At 39.2% G+C, this 25,160-nt stretch overlaps 1 protein-coding gene across 3 annotated transcripts in view; it reads left to right on the plus strand.

Annotated features, from left to right (window-relative positions):
* PARD3B (par-3 family cell polarity regulator beta) overlaps positions 1-25,160 on the plus strand; it is a 1,037,301-nt gene that overhangs the window by 876,734 nt on the left and 135,407 nt on the right. For all 3 annotated transcript variants that reach the window (XM_082397042.1, XM_082397040.1, XM_082397041.1), the window contains one exon: positions 23,340-23,472. In XM_082397042.1, coding sequence (XP_082253168.1) covers positions 23,340-23,472 — 133 coding nt within the window. The remainder of the gene's footprint in view (positions 1-23,339; positions 23,473-25,160) is intronic.

Here is a 25,160-nt window from a genome sequence, read left to right on the forward strand (position 1 = left end):
TCACTTTTTTCAAGAATCAGTCAAACAATATATTTTAAATTTTGTCCGTTATTAAAACAGTGAAGTTTTGTTTAAAAAAAAAGTACATAGGGACCATCATATTGTGTTTTATAATAATAAATATTTTGTCACATATATAACATGTGATGATATATAATGTATGATGTAATAATAATTTATACCATAAGAGGGAGGGGGGGCTGAAAAATATTCTCTTGATTTCCATGTGTTTGTCTCTCTCAAGACTTTACCTATTACATTCCTAAGGGTTAATAATTCTCTATTCTTAAAACTTACTTGGTGCTTAATTCCCAGAAGAAGCAGCCAAGTAGGGCAAAACAAGATGCTGAAAAATAAATGGTCCTCCCAGCTCTCAGGTTGTGCGGAAATTTGAAACCTTGCATAGTCATCAACCTTGGGTATTTATAGTCAGTCAAATAAATAGAGAGAAGGATGAGCTCTAGACATCCCTGCTAGTCCTAGAATTGTGTGGTTCTCAGAAGGGAGAAGAGAGACAAATGAGAGTATGGGAAGCTGAATACAGGAAAAAGAGACAGCTATTAGCAGAGAAATGGGCAGTCACTTGCATTAGATGGAATACCAACTGATGACCAAGAAAATTAAAAAAGAAAGCGAATGACCAAAAATGAAAGTTGAAGCGGCCAGAAGCTTGGCATTATGCAATTGCCAGCAACAACTTGAGAAGCTCATGAAAGAGAGCTCTGGATTAGGAAGTCTCCCATGATAGTTTTTGCACTGTATAGTCCCCAGATAGTTTCCCACTGTCCTCATCTCTCATGATCATTTTCAACTGGCAGACCTCTCAAAACTCTCCTTTTCCCATTAATAAAAAGAGGACTGCTTTCATAAATTTAGCATATTACCCATTGCAATATTCTGCCTTTCAAATCACAGGTTAATTTTTCATGGACCAGTTATGAAAAATACAAACAAACTTAAAATTCTGTTTATGATTCAGACGACCAACAAAATAATGAGATTCTGTGTTATGGTAGCTGTCACATCTTGTCTCAGCCCTGTTGTGTCTAAATGTTAGCTTTCTTATTAAGCTCCATTAGAGGGTTTTACAATCCCAAATTGTTTATACGCTACTGTTTTTATGCTGCCTGACAGTAGGGCACGTTTCACTCATTAATGCTGGTGATATCTTACATTGTTAGTAAAAGCTGAAATAAAATTCAGCAGGAAAGTGGCATGCACTAACTGAAATGCTTCTTTCCTATACATTTCCCAATATAACATTTTGTGTATATATTTTTAAATTTGCAATTCAGTCTGCCATCTTCTGAGTAGGGAAATACTCTTTTCTTTGTTAAATTTAAATGACCCCTCCGCTACCAAATTATATTTTTGTAAACTTCATCTTCAACCTCTATGTCCCCCGTGAAATGCTTTCTTGCTCTTTCTCACTATGTTAGATTTAAAGTAACTCATATTTGTAGCTTTCCTCTGGATTACAAAGCACTTTCACACACGCATTCCCATTTTCATCTTCACTATAACCTTTCTTTCTAATAAGGAAGAGAAGGAAGCTAAATCTGATAGAAGAGAAACCCTTCCCAAACTACCCAGTTAATAAATACCCAATTTCTACTCCATTCTAGTTAGTTCTGGCTCTAGCGCTATATACCTTCTTTTTTATATTTTTGTTATTTAAAGATGTACTGTCATTTTCTAAATTTCCTATAATAAGTATTTTGTATTAAATTTAGCAACCAAGCAGTTGAAGTAGAAAACAAAAATCAAATCACCAATTATCCCACAATCCAGAGTTGACCATCCTTCACAGTTTAGAGTATTTCTTCCAGTCTTTTTTCTGTATATATCACTGTATATAAAATATATAATTTGTGTGTGTATAGTGCTCATACATTTATATACATATATAGTATTTACATGCATATATAAATTTTGATATCTTGCTTTTCTACCATCATACTGTGATCTCTTCCTGTGCCAATTAATCTTTTCAAAATTATTACTTTCAGTGGTTACCTAAAACACCATTATATAACTGTACCTTAATTTATGTAACCTTGCTCTTAGTGCTAGACGTTTAGGGTGTTTCAGAGTTTTCAGTGTTACAAATTACTCCCTGATAAGCACCTTTGTACATACATCTTGCTATATAGCTTGGATTATTTCCTTAAGATTCCTAGAAGGGAAAGATACATCAAGTTTGAAACATGTTACCAGCAATTTTCCAGAAAAATTGAAGCAAATAATGCTTCCACCAAGCAATGTAGGAGAGAGTTCATTTCACTCCCACCTGACAACATTGAATATTATCTCTTTTTCCCCCTAAATCTTTGTTAATTTGATTGGTGAAAAATAGTACCTTATCATTTTACTTTGAACTTCTTAGCTTTCTAGTGAGGTTAAGCATTTTTATGGAAGTCATGCCCATGCCTGTTCCAGATTACCATTAGAAGTTTTTTTGTGTCTCAGCCTTGTTCCATTACCAGGAGGAATAGTTATTGGAATCAACCTCCACTTCTTCCCTCAAAAAATCTATTTGGGTTTATCAAGACATATTTGGATGCAGGTTTTTATACCCCCCTTGACAAAAATGAATGATTACACACCTGGGTCTTTTATGCACGGAACTAAGCCACATCTGTTTGGATCTTGTTTTAATCGACTCAGCCTTACTCCTAATAGAATAGCATCCCTTTGAATGGGCAATATTAGAAAAATAAGACCCTCACAGTAGATAATGAAAGAAATGTCACATCAGGGTCTGGACATTGCTATGACAACCCAGACTCCATCTATCACCACTCCCATCAGAATGTGTTGCAGAGGAAACCCTTTTGCAGTGTTTAATTGGAGAATTTTAATATTAAATATATATTTGACATTGAAAGCTCACACCTTATTTGCTATTGTCAGGCTTACTTGATAGACAGCTAAGTCAGTCTCTTTTTATAGTCCATTTCTGAGATGAACTATAAATTTTGAAGCTGGGCTTCATCATTGCAGAGAGAAAAGCTTTTCCAGCCTATTGTTGAAATATAACATTTTGTAGGATTTATGAGGTCCAGATTCAGGAAGACCATTTGCCAAGCACTTAAGTCTGGTTTTGCTGCCCTTTGCTTTTCTTCCCCCCGCCCCCTCGCAAACATACATAGGGGGAAAATCCATTAGAAAAGAAAAATTATGAAGAACTTACTTGATTCAGTACAAACCTCAGCCTAAGAAAGAAAAAGTCCCGAGTGTTGCTCTGAGTAGCCGCGACCACACGAGGCTGCTCCTTGGTGACAGGCATCCTGTTTGCTTCTGCAAAGTGGCATCATATTTGTTTTCATATTAAATGAATGCCTCTGATTCAGAGCAGTGTTTTGAATGTATATGTACAGTACAAATCCTCTCCAGTATGCTTCCCAGATTCTTCTTGAAATTCCATGATATGACGAGCTCTGTGATTTGGTCATATTCCATTGAACTTGTTTTATTGCTGTTAATTTTACACAGGAAAATAGATTCTCTGAAACTTGTGATCCCAGTAGCTGTCAAGTGGTGGAAAATGAAGAAAACCACCAGACAGTGTCAGATTTATTAAGCACTCCAGAAATACAAAATTAATGCAATTCTTTGTCTTTGAAGGGTTCAGTGTCCACGAGCTGGATTTATCCTAATGGACAAACAACGGAAGGAGCAATCGACAGTTAGCTATCTCCTTGGCCGGACTGCGTGTGGTTGGAACACATGTAGGTCCGCACCTAGGCACTCCTCCAGTTTGTTCATTTTGACTGCAGATGACTTAATTTAACATTTTTCTAATGAATGAATTAGGTAGAATGGTGAAGGTTCCTTTTTATTTTTTTTCTTAAAAGAATCACCAGTGAAAAATCCATGTTAAGTAGGCTTCTCACTCCATTTGTTTTCAATCACTACCCTTAACGCATGAATTTCTGAGTAGCCTTTGACTCTTCCAAGCGCTAAACTACGACAGTGAATGTGGAATAGGAGGTTCTGATGCTACATCTATTGGACCTCTGCTTGGTTTGAAAACGTTTTATATTCGTAGCGTTCTTCCTGAACTGGATTATCTGCCTGCAGTCCTAATTTTTTTTTTTAATGGCATGGATGAGTTTTGCATGAGTTACGGTGTGCAAGACTTTGAAAGTAAAGTTTTGATTTGGGGATCCCACGTGAACCATTTGTAGCTCCCTAGAAGACTTAGGAATCATTTCTCAAACTTACTAGCTGAAAAGTTCATCTCCCAGTCATGCCATTTGTTTCATGTTATTTCGTGGTGACAGCATTAACATTTTTTCCCCTTAAAAATATTAACCTTTCGCCTTGCATATTCTGGTGGTATAATGAAAACATCTGTTGCTTGTCTAGGGCAGTGGTGCTTTCACATTTCTTTTTATTTGTGTGTGGATTCCAAGTTGGCTGTATGGGAAGATGCACTTCAAACAAAATTCAGTAACTGTATGTCTGGCCTTTTGTTTGTCAAATTGCAGGGTTTCAAGTCTTAAACGTGAAGCCCTGATGTACAACTTAATCCTGAACTGTAGAAACGTTTGCTTTTGCCCTTTTACAGTGTTTCCCCCTTTATACAACAAGGAATATGCTTCAGGTTATTATGTAATTAGCTATCTAAAATATTTTATGAGCGGATAAGCACACTGACGCTGAGTCTGGCTTGTATATTTTTACAGCAACTCGGTGAATATTCTCTTTGGTACAGAGTAGAAGATGTGTATGGAAACATTACTCCTGAATTTTTTTATAGGTTCACTCTCTTTGCCATTCTAGCTGCTGTCTGTCTCCCACAAAATTTGAGTCATACCTCAACTGTATGAATCCTCTTTTAATGCTCAGTTGTCCTGAAGTGTACAGTTGTGGAATATGTCTCAGTGTCCCGAGTGAAGAAATTGGAGGCATTGGTTTTAACAAAAGCAACAAAATGGCAACAGCTGAAAAGATTTCTAGAGGTAAACAGACGTCTTTCCTTGTTGTCGGACTCTTGCTCAGTAAAAACACTTTAAAAAGCACATGATTTTAGCCTTTCGTTCTTGTTCTTGTGTCTAGGGAATGCAGAAGGAAGGACTTCAATTTTTATGGTCCCTAAGATTTCAGTGTAGAGCACTGCAGTGTGGGAAACAATATCCACCTCATCACCCTGAATTACCATTGTTGAACTATGAATGCGTTTGCAAGGAGTTGAGTGTTCATGAAAAAGATGGAAAGGAAAATCACAAGCACGGGAAAGGCTCTTTGGTTTCTTTGAGAGAAGTTTCCCAGTTTTCTTCTTGAATCTTCACACAGAGGCAGGCACTCAGTCCACTTTTTTGGCCATCAATGACTGGTCTTCAGTACCACTAATACCCCAGTGCAGAACTAGGCGTGGAAAGGAATGTGGAGCAAGGAGAGGTTTCGTTTGGGAAGCCCCGCTCCACCTCACCCAACCACCCACCAAGTCTTCAAGGCCCTCAGGTTCAGCAACTTTCTCTCCTGGTATCAAAGCATTAACTCACATACAGGTGAGTGATGTCTTACAGAGACAGACATCCAGCACCATCTGTATTTTAATGGAGATCAAAGCCTTGGACTAAATTAAGGTGGAATTTGTGTCATCAACCTGGATGCCGTGGGTAAGTGCTAAGAGCTTCCCAGTTACCCGGCATAAACTTACCTACTCAGCCCTCTACTCTAGTCCATAAGCCCCTTTACTAGGTCCAACCCGTTTCTCCTGAAAATGTGAATTGCGAGCACTTCAAAATGTGGGTCATTGAATTCTAAATTAACCTGGAGCATCAGGTTGAGTGGGTTTTCACGCTTTTCTAAGTCTTCTGCTGGGCTGACTTCATAGGCAGTGACCGCATCCCGTTTCTAACATCGCAGTCGGTTCTCTTTTACCCAGAGCTGGACTTGACTTGACAACAGAGAGAATGCTTTTGATTGTACTGGATATAGAATGTAATATTTCCATTTGGCAGTTCTCCCTTTAGCCCTGCTCAAGATTTCAGCTACCACCGCAGAGTGCTAGAAAGTGATATGCTTATTAGAAAACTTTATTAATCAGAGTCGAGTGCTATTTGGCAGTTAGACTCTAATGAAGATGAGGAGCTAAATTTAATTCAAAGCTAAAGGTCGGCAAATTGTGCTAGCCTACCTTCTCTAAAGTGTGCTAGCTTGGACGTTCCCAGTTTCCGGACAGTTTCACCTGGAAGCGTGCATGCTATATTTAGCATGAAATAGCACAGAAAAGGTTTCCCATAACATCATTTCAGCACACATATATTCCATGAGCATTAATAAGCCAAGTGCCTTGCTGCTTGGCTAGACAATTCTTATGGGAGTGGATGGCACTGAGACATTATAGCAATTGCTGGCTGAAAACAGGAGGCCGTGAAAATATGATGCAGTAAAGAAAACTTCAGAAACTGTAGAAATTTCTTTAAATAGTGAGCTATCTGGGCAATACCTAGAAATTGCAAAGTAGCTTGTACCAAACCATTAGGGATGTACTTGCAGTGTTCAGCTTATGAGCCTGAGAAGGAGAAATCCAAAAAAGAAATCATCTTCCGGGCAGCAGCTAATGGTGTCGCTGAGTGGTTGTGGCCCCACCCTCTCTCCCACCCCCACCTCCCACCCCCATGCACAGCCCCTTCCTCACCCTTAGATAGCACCGTTGTTTCCTCCCTTTTTCTTCCCACTTCTCATTGCACATTTTCTTAAATCACTATCTTGTTTTCCACTCCCGCAAAATTTTGTTTATTGAACACATCCTAGGTGAGGGCAGTGTAACATGTTCTGCAGAAGACATGAGAATGATTAAACTCCTCACATTGCTTAGCTGCTAGTGGTTGGGGATTAGACAAAGATTTAAACTCTGTAAAACATAAATGATCCTAACGCCCTAAAGACCTCCATCTTTTCTCACTTGCACTCCTGCAAGAATCTCTATTCTGTCCTCCACAGAAAAGCTGGAATTGTCTTCTAAATATTTAAATTAGATCATGTTTCTTCCTGCTTTAACATCTTCTAACATGGTCTCATTTCACTCAGAGTAAAATCCAAAGATCTTAACAGGTCCCGCAAAGCACGTGTAATCTGTCTTGCCTGTCTATTTGACCTCGTCATTTAACATCTATCCCTTGGGTATGAAGCTCCAGCCACTCTTTCTTTCTGTTCCTTCAATTCATCACACTCATTCCCTCATCCTTTGGGCTTTAGCTTTAGCTGGTTTCTCTTTCTAGAATGTTCTTCATAGAGATGCTTCTGCATGGTTCCTTCTTATAATTCAGACCTTAGCTTAAAAGAGAAAGGCCTTCTTGACTACTTAGTCTCAGGTAGCTACCCACTCACTCTCTTAACACCATATGGTATTTTAAGGATCCAGGTGGCACTTACCTCTGCTTGATATCCTTTTCCACTGGTTTGTGTATTGTCTCACTCACCTGCTAGAACATAAGGCCACACAGTTGTGTGTCTCGTACTCCTCCTATGTTCCCAGCGCCTAGAACCATTGCCCGTGAATAGTAGGTGCTCAGTAAATACTTGCTGAATCAATGTAAGAATCTTGAAGGATTTCAGAGGTAGAGAACCATCCCTTTAGTTAGTGTGCCAGGCATTGACACTGGAAAGACAGCTGTGGACAGGACGTGGAAGGTCCCTGCTCTTGCACATCTGGTATTCTTGTGGAGGTCAGCGGACAGAGAAAAGGGAACAAGTAACAGTGAAGATGTGTTCCCAGAGTGAGCAATGCTGCAGAGGAAACAAGCAGGCGGACTGGGGGGGAGGGACTTGAAGGGTCTAAAGATGAGGCAGCCAGAGAAGCCCCCCTGATAATGGACAACATGCCTGGAAACCCTTGAGGCAGGCAGTTTCAGGTAGAAAGAACAGCAAGTACAGATTCCTGGGTCTGTGACAAGCTTAGGCTGTGCGAGGAACGGGGGAGAGTAAGAGAGAAGCTGCCAGGCACAGTAGAGAACAGTCAGGATGAGGCAGAGAGGGAAGCAGGGGCCAATTTGGGGAACAGAGACCACGTGAGAATTAGTCTGCACATAATGACAAGGCAGTGGAGGTTTTTAAAGTAAAGAAGGATATCATCTTTTTTTTTTTTTAAACATCTTTATTGAAGTATAATTGCTTCACAATGGTGTGTTAGTTTCTGCTTTATAACAAAGTGAATCAGCTATACATATACATATATCCCCATATCTCCTCCCTCCCGCATCTCCCTCCCTCCCACCCTCCCCATCCCACCCCCCCCAGGCGGTCACAAAGCACCGAGCTGATCTCCCTGTGCTATGTGGCTGCTTCCCACTAGCTATCTATTTTACATTTGGTAGTGTATATATGTCCATGACACTCTCTCACCCTGTCACATCTCAACTCTCCCCCTCCCCATATCCTCAAGTCCATTCTTTGGTAGGTCTGGAAGGATATCATCTTAATTACATTGTTTAAAAAGAAAGGGAAAGAATGACAGGTAGAAGAGGTAGTGCGGACAAAGGCATGGAGGAGGGGGTGAGAACTGAGGATCGGTTTAGGGAACAATTAAAGTTTCACTGGAGACTAGACTGCAAGTGAGGCTGGAGGAGAAGAAGGCTGGGTCGGAGGTGTAGCGATGGGAAGAGAGCCAAGAGGCTTTTAGAGCAGGAGAGTTACATGAGCAGAGCCATACCTTAGAAAGGCTAATCTGCCAGCAACAGATTAGAATGGAGTTGGGGTGGAGAGACTAGCCACCAAGCTGTTATCATGGTCTGAGCAATGGGTGTGTGCACGAGGCTTGTGGAAGAAGGAATGCATGGGAGGCACAGTGCTAGAGGCAATTGATTACAACCAATTGGATGTAGAATATGTGGGAGAAAAGAAGTCAACAATAATATAAAATAACACCGACAACCACAGTAGCAGCTTTTTTAATTGAATTCTTATTACGTGCCAGGCACTATTCTAACTACTTTCAATGTAGTAGTTGCTCATTTAATCCTCAGAACAATCCTCTGAGTTCTTACTATCATCATCCGCATTTCACAGATAGATAGTTACTTCCCCAAGGCAGGGAGAAGGGAAGTGGCAGAACCAGAATCCAAACCCAGGCAGCCTGGATCCAGAGCCTGTGCTCTGAATGCTGATCATTGTTTTAAGCCTAGATGAACATGGGAAAGCGATGAAAAAGCCAGGAAGATAGGAGGGAAAGTAGATTTCAGGAGAGAGGTGAGGAAATTGTTTCTGAACATGTTGAGTATAAGGTGTCGGTACATTTCAGATGCAAATGAGGAGCAAGGGCTGAGCATGGTCCTTGGCGCTCCCTCGAGGTGTCCCAGGTAGAGATGTGTGTCTTCATCTAGGCAAGTTGTGTTGAGGACGTGCCCCATCTGAGGCACTTCAGTGATTGTTGAATGGGTGGGTGAGTAAATGGGTGACCACGAGAAGGAGTGTGATAAAGCCCTAGGAGTGAACAGTATCCCCAGATTGAAAATACGGACAAGAATCAGTTAGAGAATCCTAGAGAACAGTGGGAGGGGCATTGAAGGAAACGGACTATGAGATTGAGGAAGTAGAAAGGAAACAAAGAAGGAGGGAGGTTGCTGTCCGGTGTCTAGTCCTGCAGAGGCTAGGGTTTACCTGAGCCTCCAGAGAACAGTTCTAAGAGCGGTGAAGGTGCAAGCCAGATTGTCATCAGCGCAAAAGAGAGGATAGATAGCAGATGACAAAAGGGGACAACAGAGGCAATTCTTTTTTAAAGTCTGGTGAAAAGGGGGAAAGAGAGACAGGAGGCAACAGCTTGAGGGCAGAGCAAGGGCTGCTGGACAGTAACAATTGACAAAGGTCCTTTAATTGCTCCCAAGAGAAGAGAATGAGGAACAGAGTCTTCGGGCCTCGGCAGGGGTGTGTGTGTCTATCCCTGTACCCAACACGGGCAGTGGGAGCCCGATCTGCGCAACAGCAGGGGTACATCAAGCCTTAGACACCACTTGATTCAGGGCCATGCCCTGGCAGAAATGCTTCCCAGGTGGGTATGTGGGATAATAGCTAGTTGGATTAATTTGGTGAAACCCTCATTTAGAGGAGGGTAGAAAGTACTGACGTCATCGTGCTGCTGATTTTATAGAGAACCAAGACTTATTTCCCCACTGACAAGAATTTGTGGCACTCAGCAGCTGTTAAAAAAAAAAAAAAGACTCCCTCCACCCCCTTCTCCAGACTTCTCTAGACTTACATCTGTCTTCCCAGCTGTGAGCTGCTGAATTCCAGGGTGCAAAACCAAGGGAGACAAGTGGGAGGGGCATAAAATAATGATTACATGCTGCTTCAATATAAATCTTGGTTTATTGTGTATTCCTGGGCACATGCCATCAAATTCAAGTGTGTGCCTGTCCCTCTCCCTTTCAATCTCTGTCTGTAAACCTTGATGGTATTAAGCGTATGTTTTAATAAATATTTTGTTTGCTGTATTCCCATTAATATTCATAGGGAATGGAGCACTTTGGGTTTTGTGATTTCTAATAAACATTGATGGTGTTACTAGTTTGTACTGAGCATTCAGTATGCTCCATCAAAATGGCAGCTCTAATTAGGTTCCTTGAGTTAGCTAATGGATTTTGAGAAAGATAGCTTAGAAAGCTCTTACAGCTGTCCAAGATATTCCTGCCATGGCAGAAAGACAAAAGGCCCCTGGAAGCTACAGACTTCAGAGCTTTAGAAATGCAGCTGACAGTTAAAAAGATAAATTACATTCATATTTTTTCCAGTGAACGTCCTAATACTGGATTAATGTTATTCCTGTGGTGAACATCCATTAAGAAGCTCATTTTATTATAAGGATGCATTTTGACCATTAGCTCTTTTCTTTGGCTCCTCCTCTCTCCCCACTCTCCTTTTTCTCCCTCCAATTCCCCAGATATGTTGGATACAGTATGAAAAAGCTTCTTTGAAGAAGAGGAAATAATTTCCCTCTTTTGGTAGGTTATAAATTTAGAAGCTCTCTTAGATATATAGTAAGCATTCAGTTTAAGAAATGTCAAGGTAAGTAATACATAAAGAAATAATGCAGTGATTCAATTTAAGCCTTGTGGCTTATATTTTATGTAGAATTTAGGGTGGGGGGGGGAAGCTTCTAGCTAGTGGGCTTGTTTACACTTGGATAAAAGATGATTTTGTTGTAGGATAGGAATATCTCGAAAACAATGTGATACTTCTGTCTTTCATCTTAAAGTGGGATCACAAAATAATGCAATGCCGCTCACCGTGTTCTTCATTTTTCCTAAGAACGAGTTTCTTTAACAAATGATGAACTAATGACATCTGAATGACTATACTTAATCTATCTGCAAATAGGGAGAAAAAAATAGTTCTTAGTGGAATGGAGAGTAATAAAGTTCACGACAAACAGCAGAATTCAGGAAACACAGTAACCCACAGGCTTCTTTGAGCTGGATATGTGAGTACTCATTAATTCTATAACTGTGCTCCACATAACGTTTTGCTCTCAGTTTGTCCACTTAGAAAAGTCATACCTGTTACTTTTTAATCTGAAAGATTACATCTCTCTAGGTACCTGGTAAATCCTTTAGGGGAATGTTTCCTGGGTCATTAACTCTCTACCATCCAATTTCTGTGTTCTCCATTTGAGTCTTTGTAGTGCCTCTGTTTTTCTCAGTCCTGCCTGCCTTTTGGCCTTTTTTCTGCTCATTAGTACCTTACCCAAACAAGGGGCCGGGCAAGGGAAAGAATGTGAATCAAGTCAATTAATTGGGGGATGGTTTGCAGCTCTGGGAAAACACTGGTTGGGAAAGAAACTAAAGTTGTTGGCTTAAATAAGAGTTTTCAAAATCATCCCTAGTGTCTTATTTTTCATGCTCTTCCAAACCTCCTATCTCTGTGGATAATTGAGAGACGACTTAAATGCTGTTGCTAATAAAGCTTTTGGAACTAAGGAAGAAGTAAAAAAGAAGAGTGTTAATGTAACATGTAGATTACAGATCAGACAGCTGCTTTGCCTCGGTATGATATAAATAAAGAGGAAAAACCTTGGTATATGAAGTGCCAAAAAGCCCAAAAATACTTCTTCCCCACACATGACTTCGCCATGAAGAATAAAAGGCATAATTGACATCATGTTTATTGATAAAACCAGCAACTGTCACACTGTTGAGAGGCTACTGAAAGCTGGAAGACGGCATGTTTTTTATTCATTTTCACTGTGGGTTATTTATAGGGTTCAATTGTCAGCAGCAGCCTACTGCCTAATTTTCCCTCTTCTTTGATGGTCCGCGACTCATTCACTTTTCAGATCAAGAAGACAGCTACAAATTGCTCCAGGGCAGATATTCAGGCACCACTGTTACCTCACCTGAATGGAGCAATGGCTATTTATTAACTGAGATTCTGTGACTACTTTCGGTTAAACTGCCAGTGAAAATAAAAGTCATTGTCAACCCATAATGGGTTGGTTTCATTTCTTTGTTTTGTTTTTTTAACTTTTCACCCTCTGATGTGGCAGCCAGTACCCTGTTTCTAATGGGAAATTTATCACTATATTAACGATGCGTCATGCTTCACCACCAGGTAATGTTACTGGTTAACCAAGAGCTCTAGTTACAGAAAACGTTCAGTTTTCAAATTGAAAGTCTCAATGTCCCGTTGCCTTGAACTAAAGTGGCCCTCAAGGTACAGTATTCAACAGGTGGGGAAACAGAAAGAGAAGGTGACTTTTGCCAGTAGTTTGGTCAGTCATTTAACTTGAACTGTACGCATATCCAAGAAATCAGTGAATATAGTGCAAGAAAGGCCCAAGGGGTCAACTGGTTCATTTCATAGGTTATGTTATGTGGAAACAGAAAGTAAAGGTCTTCTATCCTGATATAAAAAATGACTCTGAAGATGCTGCTACCCTGTGTGAAATTGGTCCAGGATTCTACTTCATCTTCCCTTTTGGGAAGATTGGCACATGGAGCTGTTCAAGTCCTACTGGCTGTATTTCCCAGGATTCTTCCATCCACTTCCCACACTTCTGCCGTGCCTAACCGTGTGCCCTTTTATGTTGCCACCACTTGGCATGTGATGTTCCTTCCACTGACATGCCCAGCACCCCCTCCTTGCTCTCCTTTTCTCCTTGAGGGCTTTCCCAGCCTCCCCAAGCAGAACTAATCACCCTCTCCTCTGAGCTACTGCAGGACTTCATTATACTTCATGGTACTTCTTCATAATAATTGCCACATTGCCCTGTAATTGTTTATTTATATTTCCATCTCCCTCTATAAGACTGAAATCCCTGAGGGCTGGGTTCTGGGTCTTAATCACCTTTACATCACCAGGGCCAGGGACATGGCAATATTTAAAAATAAATAAAAGCTTAAATAAATGTACACATCTGAAAACAGAAGGTTACTGGAAAACTTTTATAAAAGCAGTTGATGATCTAAGTTTAATATCAGCTTATTACTACCTAGTCTATTCTAAAAAGAAAGTCACCATTCTCTTAGAAAAGATTTGTAGGAATCTGAACACCTTTTAAAAACAACTGAAACAATCCATAGGAGATTATAATATAAGCTGTCTCTATCCTGTAAATCCCTGATGTCAGAAGGTCAGCATGAAGTTACAGGGTCACCAGAGCTCACTTTACACCCAGGGAGATGAGGGCTGTGGATATTCTTGGATTTGACACCCTTTGGGACCTAGTATATGTTAAATTTTTATGTGGCTTTTTGGAGTTGAGAATCTGTTTGGATTGGATAATTATTATAACCCTATTTAAAATTGCAGAAGAGCTCAGCATTTGTGCATATAGGTGTAGAAGGAACAAAAGGAATTAAGGTAGAATCAAAACATGTTCTTAATAAAGTCTTGGACTGAATTATGCTAATCACATCAGAACACGGCATAGAGAATTCTATGTTTATGAGATAATATTATTTAACACCATATATGTGATAATTAAAGTCTGGCCCATGTATCCCTTCTGGGTGTTTGGACAGTTTATTGTATATCCCTTTAATGGGTACAAAGGTTAAGAACTAGTTTATGTATCATATGTATTTAGAAGGCTTTGACTCCTAACATTTAGTATTGAGCTCCTAATCAAAATCTTTAGCTTCTTTCAATTGAAAAACATGTTCTTTTTTTGAATATTTTTTCTCTTTCTCACTTTTATTATTTTCCCAACCTCCTCCTTTGGAAGGGGGAAAAAAGTCTTGTTATGGGAGGAAAAATTTAGTGTTTTAATCTACTGCTGTTTGATTAGCACAGAATACCATAGCTTATCCTGACCAATATAATCCTCCAAATTAGAAAAACTCCATCCATGCGCTAAGTCATTTAGAATCTCCTTATTTTTCCCTCACATTGTGTAGTTAGTTAGGCCTTATTTCCTTATTGTGTAGAAGGAAAGGTCTAGGTGTCCAGCTGTTGGGAATCAGCGGTCTTTGATGGCCTTCCATGATCCCTTGGGAGGAGACAGAGCTTCTGTGTTTCCTCTGAGGAAGAGGGAATTTCATGGAAGCCTAGGAAATTCCCAAGGTTTTATGGCCTGCAGCCCACAAAGGCTTATTTTTCCCAGAATTGACCCTGAAAGTTTAATCCACATCTAAATGTCAGATATGTATTCCAAAATTCAAGCTGTGTTTGATTTAAGCCTAGAAGATAATAATTTTATCTCACAAGTCCTGCAGTTGTTGATGAGAACTTCTTTGAGAGGGTGTGTGTGTGAGATATCATTAATTTGTGCGTGATATTATTAAAATAATACACGTCTTATAGGTTTCTTCCATTTACCTTTTTATCCCTATTTTGCTAATTTTATTTTAGACCGTAAAACTCTGAGAAAACTTATGATGTTCCAAGTGAAATCATGTCTTAAGGTTAAGTTTCTAAAGCCATTACGTAAAACAAAAGTTGTGTACCATCAGAATTAACCTTGAAAAACACTTTAGGAGAATGCCATACTGGACCTACCTATCATCTCTCACTAAACCCACCCAACAGTCGTTCTTTTAGCACAGCATCAGCTGGCTATTCCCTTGGTTGAGCACCAGCTAAAGTAGTTGGCTTGCATTTCAGTGGCCATGTTGTACAAGTAATGCATAGCTTGAAACACTGGGATCATGTTCAGTACAGTGTAAAGCCTGTATTACGAGAGGCCCTTAGGAGCTGACACCAACTGAGGGAAGCCAACTCAGCTCATGTCCAGGGGCCTATGCTTATTACATGGAATAGCCAGTGGGAACACTGTCACTACTTAAATTGCTGTTTTCCCCCAAGCCCCCATTTTTGTCTTAAGCTGAAATACTGAAGCATCACTTAAATGCAGTTGTGATGCAGTGTCGCTGTACTTCAGCCATGTAAGAACAGCTGTGACTACATGAATCATAATGGTTCATCATCTTTAACAGAAGACAAAGTGAATGCCCAGTTTCAAATTGGTCCAAATCTGTTTTTCTTTGCACCTACGTATGCTTGTTAACAAAGATGTAGAGTAGAAATGAAGGGCGATTTTGCTGCCATCCAGTGTGAACTTTTCAACTATATTTTAAAATCTTCCTTAAGAAACAAAAATTACCATATGAAACACTTGATAAATTCCTTCGGTGACCCCACATGCTTTGTATTGTTAATAAAATTGGCGAACTGTCTCAAGGCAATGTGTATCATATGCTTATACATAATTTGAATGTGCCCAGTATTTGCGTAAATTACTAAAGGCTCAAAAACTGTGTTGGAGAAAATATATTAGAATACTATTCAAATAGGTATTTTATGACTGATGGCAAAACCAGCTTCTGAAGTTTGAACACAGCCAGGAGGTCACTGCACGGTATCAGAATAATGCAATTATGTGTTACAGGCTTATAATGGTGAGTTGAAGGCGTGAATAATAACTCGTGTGTTGTTGAATTGTGAATAACACTGTCAGTGTCACTTCTAAGAAATTTCCCCCTTCTGTAGAAATGGAGATAGAGAAGCAGAGTGTTCTGATTAGAGAGCGGCCTCGAATTGTCTCAAGTGATAAAGAGCAAAGGTAGAGCAGAGCCTTTTATCAGAAGAGGAGATGACATTGATCTGGTGAGATTCTCCATCACAGCAATCAATCACATGGGAGAAAGCTGCCCTTCGTACATCAATGAGATTACTTTCAATGGTAAATGGTGGCCGTGGTTCATGGTATGAGTGGAAATGCTTGCCATTAGGCAATGAAAAGTGTCAGGGGAAGGCGGCCTTTTTTTCCACTAAGGCTTGATTCATTGAGGTCAAAGTCCAGTCCAGGGTTAAGATTTCCAGGACAAATCTTCAAGCTATAAGAGTCAGAGGGTCAGTTGACTGAGCTAGGGATGGAAATACCAAGATAAGGATCTCAAAGGGAACAGATGCTTAAAGCAGGAAAGATGTGGAGAAAGGCAAATGGTCAGACTCAGGTTGCCATGGCAAAGTCAGGAGCCCAGGTAAGCCAAGTCACGTTGTCAGATTGTTGCATCTGGGTCAAAATGCCACTGGCAACGTCAGGATGGTTGAGGGAAGGACCATGTTCAGGATTATAGGCTGAGCTTTGTAGGGTTCGTTCTTCTTTATGACTCTAACTTGCATATCACCCTCTCTGGACCAGTTTTTTAGCTTTCCCACAGGATCTTGACATTGGAGTAATTTTGTTGTACTCTTCAAAATTTATACAAATACGTAACTTTTCAAAGTAATGTATTAGCATAGAACATAGTTTTTTCCCTCAGATTCTGCCACCAGTTTTTCATGTGACATTAAATTGTCTCTTAAGATGTCTAAGCATTGTTTCTTCACCTACTAATAAGAAGTATAATGTCAGAGATAATTGACAAAAGTAGTTCTAGAAATAAAGGGAGATTCTAAATGTGAAAAATTTGTCTGTTGTTATATTATTCACCCTTTTTCTAAATTCATACTCTTAATATAGGAATTAATAGGCAATCATAGTAAGCAAAGGGTTCTTAATTTAGAGTGTTTTAATCAACAAAATAACTGAAATCTAATAGAAATTAAATGTCCATACGAAGAAAGGCATATTCTTGTTATTTGGGGAAACTTTTAATCAAAAATAATTGAAAAAGGGGGTCACCATCATAGTGGTGATGAATTGGGAAAGAAATTAGAAAAATTCCCAAATGTTGTTCATGGGTAGTCAGTTCTGTGTTCCAAAATTTCACTGGACTAAACCACGAGAAATCTTATTTGTCAATCTACCTTTGAAAAAATAGATATTCTTTTTACAAAATTAGGAGCAGGGAGAAGATAAAGAATTTACATAATCATAATTTTCGCTGAATATTTACACTGGATAATTTTCAGAGCTTTCCAGTATGAAAATATCATTTGAAGAATTTTATAGAGTTAAGCCCCATTAAAAGCCATTGTTTATTACTAAATCTCATTTAGCATATGTGGGCACACTATATAAATGTATTTGCATTATGGAATTTAAACCTGAAGAGTGAAAGTGTAAGTGCTGTTGGACTATAGTTGCTGTAAATCTTCAAAATGCTTTTGAATTAATGATCCTGAGTACACTTATAAGAATCTCTAAATTTTCTTATTTGACAGAAGTCTTTATCACCAACAGAAAATAAGTAATAGCTGTGTCCATGACTGTCTTCAGATGAATATTCTTTTCCAGAACTTAATTTGTAGTTTGAAGTATAATTAGTAAGAAGATTGCATATATAGACAGTTAGATTTGATTATATTCATGTTATCAAGAGTGTGAATGCCACAGAATCTGAGGTACTTAGAGAGCTTTGTTCCCACTTTGAAAAAAATATGCCCTGTTTTCTAAGGCAGGACAGTGGTACTGCTAACTTTGTAGTTTAAAGCTAGGATGATTTCTTAGGTCCTTAAATGCAGAAAGATAAGACAAACAACCCTTCCCATCAGGGGGAAACAAACAGGAAAAGAATAGCATATTGGCATTCTTAAAAGGTGCAAGAGTTTTTTCTTCACTCCGTATCTTTCAAAAGGAGGAAACCTTTTTGAGAAAAACTTTTAAAATTCCACCCTCTGGTAAATATAGAAAGACGAACACCATGTTTACATAATTAAAATATTCTATGGTAAGCATCAAAATAACATTTGTACAGTAACGTCATAAAAAAATTGAATAATCTATCAAACCCCAAACTCAAAACAGTCCCTGTTGTACTGATTATTGTTGACATGCATACACCTAATTTCAACCGTTTTTGTTCAGTGAGTTTGTAAGGATTATCTCACCCAGGTAGAAATATTCCTGCTAAGGTTCCATTCTATAAAGACTGTTCTTAACTGCGTCATCAGATCTGGACCCCAGGCTGGTATCTACTCACCAGTGGCAAACACCTCTCCTTGACAACGAAGAGCTACATGACTTGAGGCTATCTGAAAATGACACAGCTCTTTGGAATTAACTGTGTACAATTTAATCATAGTTAGGGTGCATTATTTACATGCATGCCCACTTAGGCATACATGCAAAGTCATGGCAGAAGAATTCACAAGTCGGACAATGGTTTGCTGGCAGTGACTACCTCCCTCTAGTTCAGCCAGTGGTGAACTTTACCAGCAGCAACCCTGGCTGCCTCTCGGTCCTGGTCCTAATCCAGAGTTTCTTTCTCTTTCATGTGGGATCTTTGTCATATGTTGAGTCTCTTTTGCAGCCCATTCAGTTTTATGCCAGTTTCCCACATAAGCCTATTAGAGATGTAATATTAATTACCCAGAAATTTCTGTCTGCAGTCACTCCAGCATCATTCTTTAATGAATACAGACTTCATTGCATGTCTTTCTGTTACTTTAGCTGCTTCAGTTTCTATTTTTATTACAAAGATCTGTGCAAATAAAAGAATATCAAAAGGTATGGCTATAAATGTGCTCTGCTAAATTCCCTCTGTCTTGAAATGCTTGTGCACTGCTGCTACAAAATACCACTGCATTTTAATGCATTTCTCACAAGGCAGCAAGGTATGGTCAAAATAACACTGGCTTTGGAGTCACACATCTCCTGGTCCACCACTCACCAATTGGGCTACTTATCTGAGCCTCAGCATACTCATTTGTGAAATGTTAATAACAATGTCACCCTTAAAAATTTGGGGATTAAATGAGATGAAGTATGTAAAGCATAAATATTATACTTAAGGCATCATAGGAGCTTAATAAATGTTAGTTTCTTTTCTCCAGCCTGTTGTAGTAATGGAAGGAGACTATGGCATGCACAAATGAACACTCATTTTAAAATGTATTTCAATTGAGGTAATTATGAACTAGGAAGAATAAGGTTAGATTCCAAAGGAGCAGATAATGCCTTACTGTGATGTGTATTGCATTTGGGGATATATTACTATAGGTGACGATGAAGAAAATGACATGGTTTCTGAATTTCATTGCAACTTTAAACTCTGTCCAACTTTAAAGTGTTAAAAGCCTATTTAACTATACATCTGCCTTTAAAGGCGTAGGCAGTATAATTGACAAGAAATCACTGCAGTATAAATCTGTTTTGTTATACTGCTTGAATTAATTTAAAATAAGATTTCAGCACATTGAAAGTGCAGGAGTGGCTTTGATCACCTGCATATGGATACAGCTATAATAGGAACTTTTTTGGTAAGAATGGCTAACCTTTACTTTATCCAGTGAACAAATAATACAGTAAGCCTAATTTTCTAACTAGCAACTTGGAGATGAGATTATTGATACTTTACCAGATTTTATATGATTGCAAGAGTATGTGAGTTACATCATAAGCTGATGTTACTGCTGAAGCCATCAGGCAAAATTCTTAGAATCTCTACTACTAAGTTCCATAAAGCCAGGAAAATGGAACCGTTAACATGTAAATAGAGGAAGGAAAAACAGGAGTCGTCAGAAAGTAACTCCTCAAGGCTGGCCTTAACTTCCATTCTGGTCCAGTATGTTGTTAGAGGACCTAGTCTTTAAGAAATAAATGAGATGAAGGAGGAGATGCAGGTTGAAAGGTAGTAAGCAGTGGTGGAAAGAGCCTTCTTTGAAGTTAGACCTTGTACATCTATTAGCCATGACCCTCAGCTTCCTCATGTCTGTGGAGCAAAACAATAAAGGCTACCTTTAAGTATTCTTCTGTGATTCTGAAGTATTTACAACACCTATTACACAGCAATTATGTAACTCAAGTTCCAGCTCCTATAGATTGGTAGTAGCTTTCTGAAGTTCTGGGTTAAGAAGGATCCTAAGGCCATGTCTAGGATTATGGGGAAGGAATGCCGTAAGTGATTAGTGATGTCTGCTCTGAGCAGAAAGTGGAGTAATTAAAAGTCTGTATCAATATATTGGCTGTATAAATGTTCCATAAATTATGACTATTATTATTGCTGCTCTTATGACAAAGGCATTTTTATGTTCCTCTTCAAATTTCTACCTCTTCAACACAAAATGGAATCAGTTAACGGCTTTGGTTACAATAGCTGTGTTGTTTTTTGTTTTATTTTTTTTTTAATTTTTATTGATTTGATGGTAAACCTGTGTGTGTTATCTGCACAGAAGAGCTGAGAGATGAAATCAGAATTTTCTATTCCTAATTGTATTATATAAACCAACTACCTGGGAAAAAATCTGATACAGTTACTAGAAGTAGAGTGAGGGTTAGAGAGAGAGAAAAAAAAAAGAGAGAATGTTGCGATGTAGTCCTGGCTTATCATGAAGGGTTTGCACGGTGCCCCATAACTTCTTTAAAATATTCACACAAGGGAGAATGTTTTGCACTTAGATGGTCCATGAATTTCTAGACTTTTTTCCTGTTTTTCTCTGAGGTCAGATTTCTTCTCTGGGTAAATAGTCATGTTACTGTCAGCCATAGGGGATTTTCTGAATCGTAAACAGCTGATTTTGTATTCTTGCCCCATTCCTTCTATCTGAGAACTGAAATCTGATCAAACCCGTATTTTTAAATTTATTTATTTATCGGCATATGGAAGAATAGTTTACGGTCTGAGTATGATTATTTTTTCCCACAAATGTAGGAAAATTGTGGGGATTTTTAAAACAGTCCCTTATCAGTTTCTTTCTTTTTCCTTTATTACTGATGACTTCATTCTGCTTGAATTCAGTGCTTCGGTTTCTTTGGGTAAACTAATAGATTATGTATGCTGTGTTTGCACCACGTTGATTGAACTCATCTGGTGAGTTTAAGCGCAGCTCATGCATGCATGTAATGGGCAGAAGACTGCAGAGTGGATGCAGGCCCATAGTTAGCTCAGAGTACTCAAGAGTGAGGGAAGCTGTTCAGAATTGAGCGGTGCTGTCTTTCCTGCCTTCCGTTGTTCAGAAAAGCATATCAGACGTTCCACTTTTTTCTTACTGCGATCTTTTCCAAGTTCTCGAGGAAAACTTTTGTTCAAAAAAAAAAGTATAGTCAGGAAACAGAGTTAGAACTATTTTGCAAGTTTTAAAAATACATATTGAAGAAAAATCAAGGTATGTGATCCCTAAGAACTTGTCTTTTCTTAAACAAAGGCATAAGCTGCTTGGTGTCCGTAGAGCAGGTAGGAAGCCAAAAACTCTGTGCTAACTTTGTACAGAGGATGTTGAGACACGTGGTTCTGCTTTCAATTAACTTACAATCTAGTTTGGGAAGAACGTTTTCCTTCCAAAAAATGTTTACTCACCCTTTTCTTTTATAGTTTAAGTATAATTGTTAAATGTTTTAACAAAATAGTAGATGACTTCTTTCTACTGCTTTCAGATATCTCATTCTATCAGATATCTCATTTAAACTTAAAGCTCAACTGTAATACTTGGGGATGGTTTTGGCACGTAGAGGTCTTCACCATGGGACCCCTACCTACTTTTCTCAGTCTCACCTGTCTCTCTTCCCTGTTTCCTCCCACATTCCCTGTATATACTCGAGCAGTGATTCTCACATACCCATGAAGTATGAGTATCATTATGATTAATTGTTACAAATTGAGTTAAAGTACCAACATTTGCAAGTGATATATTTCATCATTTATTAGAGTAAATTCAGAATATCCCTAAAGTACCAGCACTCCCTTTTTATTATAATTTGCTTCCTAAATGAGAGAAGGAAGGGAACATACATCACCCAATATGGGTACGAGGCAGGACAAAAGAAGCCAAGGACCACTGCTTGCCCAACTGACTTCCTTGCATTCCCCCAAAGCAGGGTGCTTTCTCATTTCTGTCCTTTGCATTGCCCTCCCCTCCACGTGGAATTTCCTCACCTCACTTGTCCAGCTATTGAGCACCTATGCATCCTTCAAGACTCAGCTAAAGTGTCACCTCCTCTGTAGAGCCTTCTGTGGTCTCCTTCCATGGCCCTGCTCTCACCCTGTTAAAGCTTAAGCAGCGTGAGTCCCCACAGCCCCTGTGCACACCTACAGCACCGGTCACCATGGATTGTGGTCCTCTGTATCCCTTTCAGCCCCCCACCTCCCAAACTGTGTGCTTTTTGTGAACGAGTTCTGTTTGTTTGTTTGTTTTAAGATCCCCAGGTCTTAACGTAAGGTCTGACACAATAGGGCACTCAGTTATGCCTCAGATGAACCAAAGAAGTTGATCAGCTGTAGAGGCCTGCCTACCATCCTCCCCTTGCTTCCTAGCCCTGATTGTATCACGTGATGTTGGTTCTGTTGAAACGATGGTGACAGATCCAAGTTAAAAGGGAGCCACTGGCTGACCAGTGTGGGGTTGAATGGATAAGTCACTGGAGAAGCTGTAATTCCTGAGAGGAAGAAGTAGCTAAGTAGGGAGAGGAAAAGCTTGGACAAGTAACCAAGATGGTATGTTCTATGACCAGCTCTTTATTTTTCTTTTTACTTCTTCACATGCCTTCCACCTTCTTCTCTTTCTCTATGTCCTGCCTACACCCATATAATGACACGTACTCCAGCCCCACTCCAAAAATTCACAAATGTCATTGAAATGAACAGTGGCACCTGCCAACTCTGCATCACCTCCAACCTTCAGGTCAAACAACTGGTCTCAAGTTGGCAACACTCATTTGAGAAAATGAGATACTACATTAAAATTTAACCAAACTCTGTACATATGATTATAAGAAAAAGGTGATGGCTCTTTTAATTGCTCTAAAGATCAGGACCTTATCTTAAGTTCTCACTCAAAAGGCATTTATTAATCCCAAGTTAGATGTTTTGACCCTTGGAGCTAAACATATGCACATAAAGACTGGTTTTTATTTATTTTTATTACCAGGGATTTCACAGTTCTCCTAGCATGTCTGTATGATATTACTGAATCTTCCAAATTTGGATGTCAGCTGCTTTAATTAAAAAAAAAAAATCAAAAAACGAGTTTCCAGGATGATGTACATTGTGTGACTGTCTGATTATGTCCTGCAGTGGCCGTCCCATGAGCGGAAGCACTGACCGCATCCAGAAGTTGCGGAAGGAGTATTATCAGGCTCGGAGGGAAGCTTTCGCTTTATATGAGGACAATGAAGGAAGAGCAAGACCTGACTATGACCTTCACTGGGTAAGTCCACGCCTGACTGCAATCATTGAATTCATCTTTACTGATGTAGTTAAGAGCAGAAGAACATGGTCAAGAATGTGCTGTACATACCAAGCTATATTTAGGTTACTTCAGTTTCATAGATGTGAACATTACCTAAACCACAGCCATTTTCTCCCACAGAAGTTGTTTCTATAAATCAAACCACCCTAATGCACAGTAGTTCATTTTAATTGCTCTCATATTTACTCCGTGTTGGACTTGTATGCCAGCTTGTTGGGATAGAGCAGATGTTAGCTATTTTAAAGAACACAAGGAATCTTGGCCATCATCTACTGAGCCTTAATCCTTGCCCTCCATCTCTTGAGTCTCAGACATCTGGTCAAGCATTAACAGACCATGCAACATAAGCCATCCCTCCTTTGGAAAATGATTATTAGAAATAAATTTCAGAAGGGTCCAAAAGATATCAATTCAAAGATATCAACTCATTGTATATTGCATCTGAACAATTTACATTTTGCTGATCTTACCAGTACACTAAGATCATTTTATTTTGAGATAAGGGCAGTTTTTTATTAGAGGGTTCTCTTTGCCAAATCCTTCAACATTTGGGAAGAGAAAAGAATATTGTGACCTCTAAAGAGATATTTTCTGGGTTTTTTCAAAATAGCATGATTCATTCTCTTGCCTTTTTCAAGAAGACAAGGCTCTCCCTGATCCTCTCTGATGATTACTGCCTTCTCCTACAGTTTTTAGTGCTGTTTTGAGAACCCCATAAGGAACTGTCTTATCCCTGGTGGTCACACCAGCTCTTTTGAAGGACAGATGTATTAAAGGAAAGTTTCCTTTCTTGACTTTCACACTCATATTTGTGTTCCCGAGGTCGGAGTAGGAAGAGTAGAGTCCAGCCACTGAGCTGATTCCCTCTAGTCTTCACTTGGTTACTGTGGTTTCTCATGCATAAAACCTAGTACTTTTACACAGGGGTTCCAAACTCAGTTTCAGCATCCACCACTGTTGTGCAGAGCGACTGAAATTTCTTAGCCCCATAGATTCTTCCTTATATGGCAGAGTTTAAAAACACTAATCAGAAGTACACAGTAAGGGTTAGCGATCTCCAACCAAATGGCTTCAGCCTCTTCCACAGATAAGCATCCTGTGACTACAGATCCGAACAAACAGCTATTTACTGGTTTTATTACAGATGTTAGGATTAAGCAGAATGGCATTTACAGTGATGGGGCAACTGGTCACTTAGACTCTCAGTAACAGAAGAGAAAGATGTTCACAGAATAACAATCTACAACAATTCATTTCAAGCTTAATCAGATTGACTTATTGACTTTGATGAAAGACTCTATACATGAGGCTCTGTTCCCTCAATCAAATGGACAATAAAATAAAGGGAAGTTGTTTCCACCATGTCCAGTGGGTTGAAAAGTCTTCCTTCTCAAAACCAGTATGAATTCCTATGAGCAAAATAAGATAAGTAATTTTAGATAAAGTAGTCCTTGTTGTTTGGACCTTAGTTTATATGATCTCCTTACATCAAGCTGAAAGGATGAAAATGCTTACACTCATGAGACTTAAAGTTTCCTCTTACCTTCATCAAACCTGAGCTAGATAACTACACACTTGGGTCCTCCCTATCTTGATGATTCTGTTTCTGTGCTGAGCAAATGTGTAACCAGACAAACAATCTAGTG

This window comes from Balaenoptera borealis (genome assembly GCF_965194805.1).
Source record: "Balaenoptera borealis genome assembly, chromosome: 6".
Lineage (NCBI taxonomy): Eukaryota > Metazoa > Chordata > Mammalia > Artiodactyla > Balaenopteridae > Balaenoptera > Balaenoptera borealis.